The 11,381-nt window shown below is 44.5% G+C and overlaps 1 protein-coding gene across 9 annotated transcripts; it reads left to right on the top strand.

The window, feature by feature from the left end:
- The first annotated feature begins 39 nt into the window (after positions 1-39).
- Positions 40-10,887, top strand: DYDC2 (DPY30 domain containing 2). 9 transcript variants are annotated; one of them, XM_088792097.1, is made up of 5 exons: positions 59-196; positions 5,776-5,853; positions 6,748-6,902; positions 7,244-7,364; positions 10,347-10,887. In XM_088792097.1, the coding sequence occupies exons 3-5, from the start codon at positions 6,756-6,758 to the stop codon at positions 10,409-10,411; spliced, it is 333 nt and encodes a 110-aa protein (XP_088648223.1). In that variant the 5' UTR covers positions 59-196; positions 5,776-5,853; positions 6,748-6,755; the 3' UTR covers positions 10,412-10,887. The 9 variants fall into 9 exon arrangements, with proteins under 9 accessions (XP_088648231.1, XP_088648223.1, XP_074195793.2 ...); XM_088792098.1 differs by having other exon boundaries at positions 91-192; XM_088792100.1 differs by having other exon boundaries at positions 100-127.
- Positions 10,888-11,381: the final 494 nt, after the last annotated feature.

Consider the following 11,381-nt stretch of genomic DNA (forward strand, 5'->3'; position numbering starts at 1 on the left):
GAGCGCACTTGCCTGGGGTGGGAATGAGGCGCTCGGCAAAGACCAACGCGAGCACGGGCTGGCGAGCTGAGAGCGCAGGGTCGGGGCGTGGGGGACGCGCAGCAGAGAGGAGGGGGCTCGAGCGCGGGTGAGCTGAGGAGCGCGGGAGAGAGGGCGAGAACGCGCGGCGGATAGGAGTGGGTGCCAGGATAGGTAGGTGAGTAGAGACTTGCAACTATGAGGCTATAAGGAGGGGCCTTGAAAACAGGAATCGTGCGGGACCGGAGGCGGCGGGGTCGCGGAGAGGAGCCGCAAAGGGCTATCTGTCTGTGAATGGGGGGAGACCCCTCCACAACCCCCCGGGCCAGAGGTGACAATCACTGCAAGTTCGATGGCCCGGTATTTCATGACTTCACACCTTTGCACTTGCTGGTAACTTCTGATTGGTGGCTTTTAGAACCAGCTCAGGTGCCCTCACCTCCGAGAAGCCATCCAACCTCTGCGAGGTCAGAGCCATTGCAGTTTTCCCTGGCCTGGTCTTGTGCCCAATACTCTGCTAGTGTATCCTGGGAGTGTTCTGTTTTAATTCACGTGCAGGGCAGGCAGTACTGGGCAGGAGATGCCTCACTAAACGCTAGCTAAGGTAGGAAGTGCCAGAGTGGGCACTGACTGAAGGGACCATGAGCTTGTGTGGGGACAGAGCTGCTGGCTCAGGTAGCAAATGGCCATCAACTGTGATTGGATGGCCATCAGCTGTGGCTAGTTGGCTGTCAGCTGTAACCAGTGAGCCATTGGCCACTAATATAACTGCCATGGCTACGCTAACAGAAAATGGGGGCTAGCAAGAAGATGGTGGCTGAGCTAGCAAGGCGGATTGCAGCTAGCAAGTGGGGTTGGTTGGTTGACAGAGAAGCGGACAGCAGGTTGCAGGTCATGTGGATCCTGTTTCCTGTGTCTCCAACCCAGCCACCAGCGAGAATATAGTGGTATGACTCCCCTATCTGTGGCTCCGTGGGTGTTCCTTTCTGGCCTCACCACGTCCTGTGTTTTTATGTGGGGAGCGGGACCAGAGACGCCGCCTGACACCCTGCATGACAGCTTGTCTGGGTGGGCTCACAAGCATCAGAGTCCTGGCAGATAAAGAAGTATTTACTGAGCACATACTGTGTGCCTAGCACTGGGAATAGAGTGTGAATAAAGACAATCTCCATGCTTATTGCTCTGCCTACTGCGTGCAAGGCCATGGACAAGGGACACCAGTGTACGCAGACCCTCTGAAGAGCTCTAGGAGACTCCAAAAAATAGCCCCCTCCCCCTTGGTGAGTGTACCCGGAGTTGGTTGGGAGTGGGCTGGAAAAGTCCCTTTTGCCCCCTCCCTCTCCGGGCCTTACATTGTGGCTCTGTTATTGTGGCTCTGCTGTCTTTGCATCAAGTCTTAGTAACTGTCAGATCAACATATTTCATTGAGACCATTGTTGAAAATGTGCAATTTGGAGCAGATGCTTCCTCCAGAAAGGGTGACAGCCCCCCAAGGACCAGAAGTGGAGAGGCTTCCTGGGAATGCAAAATTGGTAATTCGACTCTCTGGGAAGGGCAGTTCTACAATGATAAAGGCAAAGTAGACCTGTGACTTCGAGTCACCTGGGGATTTTGTTAAACTGTAGACTGAATCGTTAGGCCTGGGATGGGCCTTGAAAATCTGCATTTCAGCAAGCCCCCAGGTGGTCCAAGCCCCCAGGGGATGTAGAAGGTAGTTTATCCAAGTGCATTGGTTCAGGTGGGCCACAGATTAGCAGAAAGAGACAACATATACCCCGGTCTCCAACTTCACCACTATCCCTGTGGGAGAGGAGGAAGCTTTCCTCTACCCTCAGGGTTTTTTCAGCTGGTCTAATAATCAATTAGACATGAGACAGATGAAGAGATGTTCAGTAATTAGAAGTTTTCCCTGCCCTACCGATTGGTCAAAAAATGTTATGTCTGATAATCTCTTATTATGGGCAAGGCCACTAATTCAAGTTTTAGGTAGTTACGGGGGAAGGGCGGAAGTTTCTCTTGAGCCCACAGGGTCTTGGTTGGCTTCAGCTCAAAACAATCTGCATGCAGAGGCACATCTTGGGGTGACTCATTCTGAACCCCTATACCCCAAACTTAGTGACTTCAAGCACATGTTTATTCTTTTAAAGTTTTTGAAGTCAGAAATCTAAAATGAGTCTTACAGGGCTAAAACCAAGTATTGGCAGGGCTCGTTCCTTCTAGAAGCTCTAGAGGAGAATCCATTTCCTCGCCTTTTCCAGCTTCTAGAGGCTACCTACATTCCTTGGCTCATGGCTCCGAGTCACATCACCTTTTCTCCCTCTGTTCTGTCATCACATCTCCTTCTCTGTCTGATCCAACTGTGTCCCTCTTATAAAGATCCTTGTCATTACATTGGGCCTGCCTGGATAATTCAGATAATCTCCCTAAATCAAAATTCTTAACTGAATCACATCTGCAAAGTCCTTCCGTATAAGGTAACATACATTACAGGTTCCAGGTATTAGGACTTAGACACTTTCGTGAGCCATTTTTCATCCCTGTCACACTGTGTATTTCCTTAAATGAAGGACATTTTCTTACTCATATTTCAATTACCAAAACCAGGAAATTTGACTTTGATGCAATTCTATTATGTAGTCTACAATTCATATTCAGTTTATCCAATTTTCCTAACAATGTCCATTATGGAATTTTCTTTTTTTTTCCTGGTCCAGATCCAATCAAGAATCATGTATTGCATGCCTACTTAGGCTCCTTTAATCTGGAATGGCTCCTCCTCTTGTTTTGTCTTTCATGACCTTGGCATTTTTAAGAGTACAGGTCAGTCGTATACTGTCTCTCAGTTTGACTTGATTTGACGTTTCCTCAATCAGATTCAAGTTTTGCATTGGGGGCAGGAATCCACAGAAGTGTGTTATGTCCCACTAAGAAGTGTATCACATCAGGAGACACACTATGTCACTTTGCCCCTTATTGGTGATGTTTACTTTGATCCTTTGGTTAAAGTTGTGATGGCCAGGTTCTATCACTGTGAAGTTTCTGTATTTCCCTTTGGAAGTAATACATAATTTGTGGGGGAGAAACTTCAAGACTATATGTCGTGTGGGAGACTCTGCTCGCTGCGCCATTTGTCGTGCGGGGCAGCCTGCAGGTTCTCTGCTCCCGCTCCCCACACAAGAACGCAGGATATGGTGAGACCAAAAAGGAACACCCACGGAGCCATAGGTAGGGGAGTCATATCACTATATTCTCGCTGGCGGCTGGGTTGGAGACACAGGAAGCAGGAGCCACACGATCCACAATCCTCACTCTGCCGCTTGCTAGCTCAGCCACCATCTTCTTGCTAGCCCCCATTTTTTTTATCTTTCTGCTAGTGTAGCCACAGCAGTTATATTAGTGGCCAATGGCTCACTGGTTACAGCTGACGGCCTGTCGTGCGGGGAGGCCTGCAGGGTCTCTGGTCCCGCTCCCCACATAACGCAGGACATGGTGAGGCCAAAAAGGAACACCCACGGAGCCATAGGTAGGGGAGTCATACCACTACGGTCTCACTGGAGGCTGGGTTCACTGGACGTGCGACCTGCTGTCCCTTTTGTCTGCAACCCACCGACGACTCTCTTTCACTCTCCTCCCCTCTCCTCTCCTCTCCTCCGTAGCCGCAGCAGTTATATTGGCGGCTAATTGGCTAACTGGCTACAGCTGACGGCCAATCAGCCACAGCTGACAGCCATCTACTACCCGAGCCAGCACCCCTCCACGTGAGGCCGAGAGCCTATAAACTACTTTCTGGGGCTCTGCCCCCACACAGCCAAATAGCCACAGCTGATGGCCATGCAATCACAGTTGATGGCCATTTACTACCTGAGCCAGCACCTGTCTATGTGAGGCTGAGAGCCTGGAAACTGCTTTCTGGGGCTCTGTCCCCACACTGTATAAATATCCTATTCCTTGTCAAATGTTCTCTGAGTTTTAGCCTTCACTGATAATTCTGGCTTGATTCAGTTATACTATGGTGGTTACAGTATGGTGATTTTTTAAAAAAAACTCCATTATTCTTTCCACATTTATTAGTTGGCATTGTACTTTAAGAAAGAACTTACTGTATATCACATTACGAACTTATTTATTCTTATGTGGATTCATGGATTCTTATTTTACTCCAAGGAGTCCTGATTTCTCTTAAGTGGTGTGTGGGGACAGAGCCCCAGAGAGTAGTTTACAGGCTCTCAGCCTCACGTGGAAAGGTGCTGGCTCGGGTAGTAGATGGCCGTCAGCTGTGGCTGATTGGCCGTCAGCTGTAGCCAGTTAGCCAATTAGCTGCTAATATAACTGCTGCGGCTACGGAGGAGAGCCGAGGAGAGCCGAGGAGAGCCGAGGAGCCAAGGAGAGTAGAGGAGCAGAGTCGAGGAGAGTGGAGGAGAGTCGTTGGTCGGTTGGCAGAAAAACAGACAGCAGGTCGCACGTCCGGTGAACCCAGCCTCCAGTGAGACCATAGTGGTATGACTCCCCTACCTATGGCTCCGTGGGTGTTCCTTTTTGGCCTCACCATATCCTGCATTCTTATGTGGGGAGTGGGAGCAGAGAACCAGCAGGGTCCCCCGCACGGCATGGTGACAGCTATTTAAGGAGAAGTTCTGAATGCTTAGTGTGCTCGCTGCTACTGAGGTGTTTTTGCTTCTAGGCCTTTGCAATGGGAAGAGCTAGGAAATATATATATTTTTCTATACTATGTCTATCTATCAATCATCTATCTATCTTTCCTTCTTTAAACTGAAAAATGCCTCCAGAAAATGTTGATTGTGTCGTGGCGTGTAATTAACCTCTGGTCATTCACAAAAGGTGAAAGCATTCACAGACTCTACTACAAAGGAAGTTTTTATTGAAGTTAGGGCAGAGAGAGAATGCCCATGGCAGTGTCCAAAGATGATTGCTGCCACGGGTTGTAAGAAGAGAAACACCAGCGCGGTGGTGGTGGAGGGGGTGGGTGTCACTGGGGCAGAGTCTAGAATCTGAGAGTGGGCAGCTGCCCCTAAGTTCAGGTTCGTTTTTTCTTATATAGGAAGGGGGGAGTTGGTTAGGCAGGTCCCAGGGCTGACATCCTTCCTGGGGTCTGGTCTGTTTGAACACAATGTTATCTCCGGACTGGGACGCGGCCATCGAGGCCTGGGACTTTAATGCGTCACCAGTAAAAACTGCGAGGGAGTTGTCAATTGGATTCCGGTGTCCCGGCGCTTGAGGATTAAGAAATTGCCCTTTGCAGGTTGAGATTCTGTTGATTAAATGGATTCAGGAGGTATGGGTAGCCTTGAGAAAGGGAACAATCAGAGTTCTTCAGTTAATCAGTGAGGGGAGAAACAAGGAGAAAACAGCTGAATATCAGGATGGATCAAACTGCAAACAAACTAAGTGTAATTACAGGTGGCTGGATAGTGAGCTATGCAGTGAGTTAAACTGCAAACTAGCTAAGTTTAACTACATTATTGATTCCCTAAATTTCACCCTTACAGATTGGATCTGAGCCTTTATTAGTCATTTTATCATTAGCTCTTTTGGAGTTAAAACATGTAAACTTTAGGAATATGGAGTTGGTGAGGAATAGGCCAGATTTTAGGGCATTTTGTATCACAATATTCCACTGTAATAGCTAATGTTTATTAAGCACTTACTATATGCCAGGCTAAGTGCTTTACATGCATTTATTGTCTCCTTTAATCCTCATAATTACGAGGCACATACTTTTGTTCTTCTGTTCTACAGATGAGAAAACCAAGGCTCACAGAAACTGGTGACTTGCTGAAGATCACACAGCTAATAAATGGCAGAAGCAGGAACTTGGTCTGTCTGATCCCAGAGTCTGTATTCGTACTGCTGCACTACACTGCCTCTCCTCACTGTAGTCTTAACGCAGGCTACACTGCCTCCAGCTCTTGAAATCTGAATAATAGTGAATCAGCTCAACCTAAAGTAGTTTCTTGCTTAAGCAGTAGAGTAGAATATGGTGTTTAGTGCTGGCAGAGCCCCTGACCAGCAGTAGCTACAATGCCCAGCATTTCCCATCCCGCTCCTCCCCAGGACTTCTCAGTGGTCCCTTGTGAAATAAATAAGCCTATCTTATCTAGGTCATAGATGACTGTAGCTCCCAACCTCACAAGAGCACAGCTTGCTGGGTGCTCAGCCCCTTCAGGACCCATCCCTTCTCAGTTATTTTCTCTCTACTCAAGGGTAGAAATGTGTGGGTAAGTGGAGGCCTTAGCCACCCTTAACCACCAATCTGTCAAGCTCCTGTCAGGCCTGATGACCCCTAGGACCTATTGTTATCTGACCTCGGATAATTTCTACCCTTGAGTGGAGAGGAAATAACTGAGAAGGCATGGGTCCCGAGAGGGCCTCTGAGCACCCAGCAAGCTGTGCTATTGTGAGATTGGGAGCTACAATCTCTATGACATAGGTGAATAGGCTTATTTATTTCACAGGGGACCACTGAGAAGCCCTGGGGAGGAGAGGGATGGAAATTGCTGGGCATTGTAGCTAATGCTGGTCACGGGCTCTGCTAGGATAGCTGGACAGCTTTAGAAGAAAGTCCACTTGAGTGTAAGAGCTATTGGTGTGTATGTATTTATTTATTCTTTGGGGAACGGTGGGATCCAGAAACGTCTCATGGAATGTGTTTATTTTTAAAATCAAATTAGATTTGTAAAATAGTGTGACTCTGTTTTGATATGTCCCAAGCCCACAGGATGGAAACTGACTACCTGAAGAGGTGCTTTGGAAATTGCCTGGCCCAGGGACTAGCAGAGGTGGCGAAGGTTCGGCCCAGTGACCCCATAGAGTACCTGGCTCACTGGCTTTATCATTACAGGGAAATCACTAAAGCAAAAGAAAAGGTAGGTGTGTATGTGCACTGGGTGGGCTTGGGGAGGGCTTTCCAGCTTTGCCAGAGTAATTTGAAATCCAAGGCAGGATTCTGGAGCTGTCCTGGGGAGTTTCTTGATTTATTCAGCTTTGAGGGTAGCTTAGGTCCAGATATGCTAGAAGGGCAGGGAGCCTGGGAGAGGCTAAAGAAGGAGTCCAACTCACAGGAGTGATGGAATTTGTGGGTTTGGAGCTACTAGCAGGTAACGCTGGTTACAAAAGCAGACTCAGGAAGCCTGATGGGCCTGAGGCCAGTCCCAGTGAGAGGGCCCCTTTGTACAAGCTTCTGATTCAACTTTGTCACATTGCCCAGGATAGACAAGAGAAGATCCAGCTGAAGGAAGAGGATGACAACAGCCTCAAGGAAACCCAAATGGCAGAAATGCTGAAGCAAGAAGAGTGTCAGATTCAACAGAAGTGTGAAGTGTCACAAGGTAGGGAGAAGAAACCCAGCGTTGGGCACACACATCCCAGTGATGGGTTCTAGGTGTGGATTGTAGTGTTGGATTCCACCCTGACCACCATGCAAAACACATTGAGGCCCCCATTAGCCTACTTTTTCCTCCATGTTCATATGTTTCTATATAAACCAATCTTATTGACATGACATGACAATCTTTGCCAATAAGATCATTGTCAATGAAGAAGAAAATGTTTAAAGGCAATTCCATTTTAGAGTTTAGGAAATACCTGTGATGTTACTGGTTTAAAACAAATCAGATTTACAAATAATCTAATCTGTCACTTGGAACATATGTATTTTTATACAAGATCCTTTGAGCCCTTTTCAAAAATTATTCAATATTTTTCAGAAACCAAATATGGTTATAAGTATATTATTTTATTTATTATATACTACTTATTTATTATATGCTATTTATTTATGCATCAAGCCATAGATGCCACCTCAGTGATGCTGTAATAGTGGTCATAAACTACTAACTTGGAATAGTTGGAGACAACTGAGCATTCATTGGACTGAGCATTCATTGGTCTGACAGGCATACTTTTCCTATCCCGTAATTTTTGCCACAATCTTCTGATAAAGGTGTCGTCTTGCGTTTCCTACAAAAGACATGCTATCTGGATAGAGAATTGATTTGCTGGGCTTGATAGCTGCCATCTTTATAACTATCACTATATCCCATGCATTAAAATCTTTAATGCAGTTTTATACAATTAACTAGCTTTTGCTAGTTTCCAAAGCCCACTTTGATGAGACATGAAAATATTAAGTTTATTTACATGTATAGAAATATGCTCAGCTTTCCTCATAAACAAGTAGTAGATTTTTTTAAGTCTGGATGTTTTATAAATAAATCAAAACAAAGATTGTTTCATACTATTGTTAGACAATAGCCTAAGTGAGCCCTCCCTTCGGAATATTCTTAGAATAGTTGTTGGGAGAGGGTAGAGGTGAGATTATTAGGCAAAAGTTGGCATCACGTTGCTGCCCACTCAAATCCTTTTCTGACAACGTACTGTACTGTTAATAGAAATAGAAACATATAAATAGAAATATATAAACCCCACCCTGGTTTTATGGTGCCCGTATTAAAGAAAACTTCGTTCGCATCAATATCTTTGAATAGTCCCTTTGCGTTGCACTCAAGAGGTTTTGTGTCCTGTGGCAATATTCCTTAGCAAGAATCACAGGAGTAAGATGTATGCTATTCTTTGTCCAAGTGTGAGACAAGGTCAGTTGTAAGGGAAGATGGAAAATAAGAGTCAGCACGATGCCTGCACTGTGTGCAAGTTCTCAGCTTTAGGAAAGAGTTCACGTCCGAGTTGTGGTTATGATTCCCTTTGTTAGAGGGAATTAGAACCCAACAGTGGTCTAAAACAAAGCTGAATGTATTGCTTACTTGGCCCGGGAGAGCCATGTCATTTACGTGCCAGTTACTGTGCTAGTATAAATTGGAAGCTAGATAAAGGGCAAAGAGGTGGGGGTACCTCAAATTAGACAAGATTCCAAATTCTGGTTTCTTGGTGGCTAAAGGTGAATTGCAAACTGTTCCTTGCTATTGATCACTTTCAGATTTTGTGTCACTAGTGCTATAAAACCTGGTCTTAAACAGGCCCAGGATGGGTTGCAGAAGATTTCAGCAGACCTCTTGATTTCTCTGACGGGCCTATACGCACATAGTCAAAGCTTTACAAGATTTTAAAAAATATCTTCGAACGACCATTTCTTGCATATACCTTAGAAAGTCTTCGAGTCGCCCAGATTGAATACTAATGGTCCAGTGGATATGTCGAAAGAGGAGTAGAAACAGAGCACTATGTGTGGTAGAGGTCATATCCAATTATAGCAATCAAAACGGGATTCACAGAGGAGGTGGCATTTGAGTCAGACCTAGAAGAAAGCTGGCGTAAGTTGCCTTTGTCTTGGTTTCTCTACATTAAGCAGAGGCAGATTTGAGCAAGTAAACCACAATTCTGTTTCTAAATCTGAAAGCAATCCCTTTGTTTATAAAGATCTGAGCCATATAAATGTTTTAGAAATACATTTTTATAGAATTAGTACACATATATGCTGCATAGACTCATAGCACTTTGAAGTTAGAGGGGTCTTAGAGGTTATGTGGGTAATCTTCACAGACCTCTCTGCAGTGCCCCACGGGGTCCATTGCAGAATGTTCTCCTGGGGCTTCTGGGCAAAGAGGGAGGTAGAGGTGTCCAGTAGAGTTTAAGCTCCAAGGATTCCAACCTCAACCAGGGACTGAAATTACATGGACGTTAGACTGCTAGTTATTGCCTCATAGGTCACTGAGGCGATGTTTATTTTTCAATCTTTTTCCCTCTGTACCTCAGTTTGGATGATTTCTATTGATCTGTCTTCAAGTTTACTGACCCTTTCTTCTGCAATGTCTGATATCCTATTTAGAGATTTGGTGAATTTTTTTCATTTTGGATACTGTACTTTTCAATTCTAAAATTTCTATTTCCAATTTTTTTCTACTGATATACCCTATCTTTTCACTCACGTTCATTTTTCTCCTTTAAACTTTTGAAAGTATTTGTAATAGCTGATTTAAGTTTTTGTCTGCTAATTCCATCATCTTTGTCATTTTGGGGTCTCTTTCTATTAAATGCTTTCTAGATTATGGTTCACATTTTCCCACTTCGTCACATGTCTAGTAATTATGTGGATGCTGAATATTGTAGATGATACTTTGTAGGAGTCTAGATTGTGTTTTCCTTTAACAGGTGTTGAGTTTTGTTCTGGAAAGCAGGTAAATTACTGCTGAGTTATCTTGATCCTATCAGATTTTTGTTTTATGCTTTGCTAGAGCATGTCTGTTTCCATTTTGTCTTTAGTCTTGGGTGTGAAAATGGCAATATTGTGTTCTTGCCATACCAAGTGTGTTTTAGACTCTGCTAATGACTTTTTTGCTTTTTTGTTCTCTATTTAGCCACTGATATCTATAGCCAGTTCCACAAAGACCATCGTCATGCAGGAGAACACAAAACCCCTTGAAAAGGAGGTCTTGAAGCAGGAATCTCTGCCAGGTAGTTCCAACATGCTTCCAGGAATGCCTCAACAGAATCCTTCTTCTGACTCATCTGGACAGACTGAGTGGAATGTTGAAACTCACAGGGAATAAATTACTAGGCTTTTCAGCATGAAAGTGCTCCCAAAATGCATCCTGGCTCCAAATCTCCTTCTTAGGTTGTCAGAATCATTAGCATCATGATTCTAATGACGCTTCTGTTAAAGCTGCAAATCTAGAAAATGGCCATCTAGAAAAGCTCTTAGGTAAAGATGATAACTATATGAATTAAACCAAAATTTGAGGGGCTGTGGAAGGGGAAGTGTCTGCAGGGACTCTCCACCCCAAGTTCTGTTGTGATAGCCATGAAAAATCCTTAATCATGTGAAAATTTGAACTAGTTATAGGATAAAATAAACTCATAATAAGGATTTAAAATAAGTAAACAAACTGATGATACTTTTTCCTCTTGTTTTATCATTTTTTTGGCAACTGGACAGTGAAAACATAGTCGTCTCATGTGTTCATGTCTTACCTTTAGCTGAACTTTGCAGTCAGGCCCCTCAGAATGTTACACGTGTCCTCGAGTGTACCTGCAGCACCGACTATAGGTATTTTGAAACAGCTCTAGTGTCAGTAAAAGTCAAAGGTTTGAACGTTTAAAAACTTTATTTTCTGCATACAAATATCATCTATGAGGTCTGACAATTAAGTTCGCAAACTTGTTGCAATGATGTTGCTAACCTTTTTTTGACATCAGAGGGATTATTCATTATGAATTTGTAGCAACTGGACAAACAGTTAACCAAGTTTACTATTTGGAAGTGCTGAAAAGACTGCATGAAAATATTAGACGACCTGAACTTTTCGCCAACAATTCATGGCTCTTGCATCATGACAATGCACCAGCTCACACGGCACTGTCTGTGAGGGGGGTTTTAGCCAGTAAACAAATAA

This window comes from Rhinolophus sinicus, chromosome 15, assembly GCF_057876585.1.
Source record: "Rhinolophus sinicus isolate RSI-liver-muscle chromosome 15, RSI-T2T, whole genome shotgun sequence".
Classification (NCBI taxonomy): Eukaryota; Metazoa; Chordata; class Mammalia; order Chiroptera; family Rhinolophidae; genus Rhinolophus; species Rhinolophus sinicus.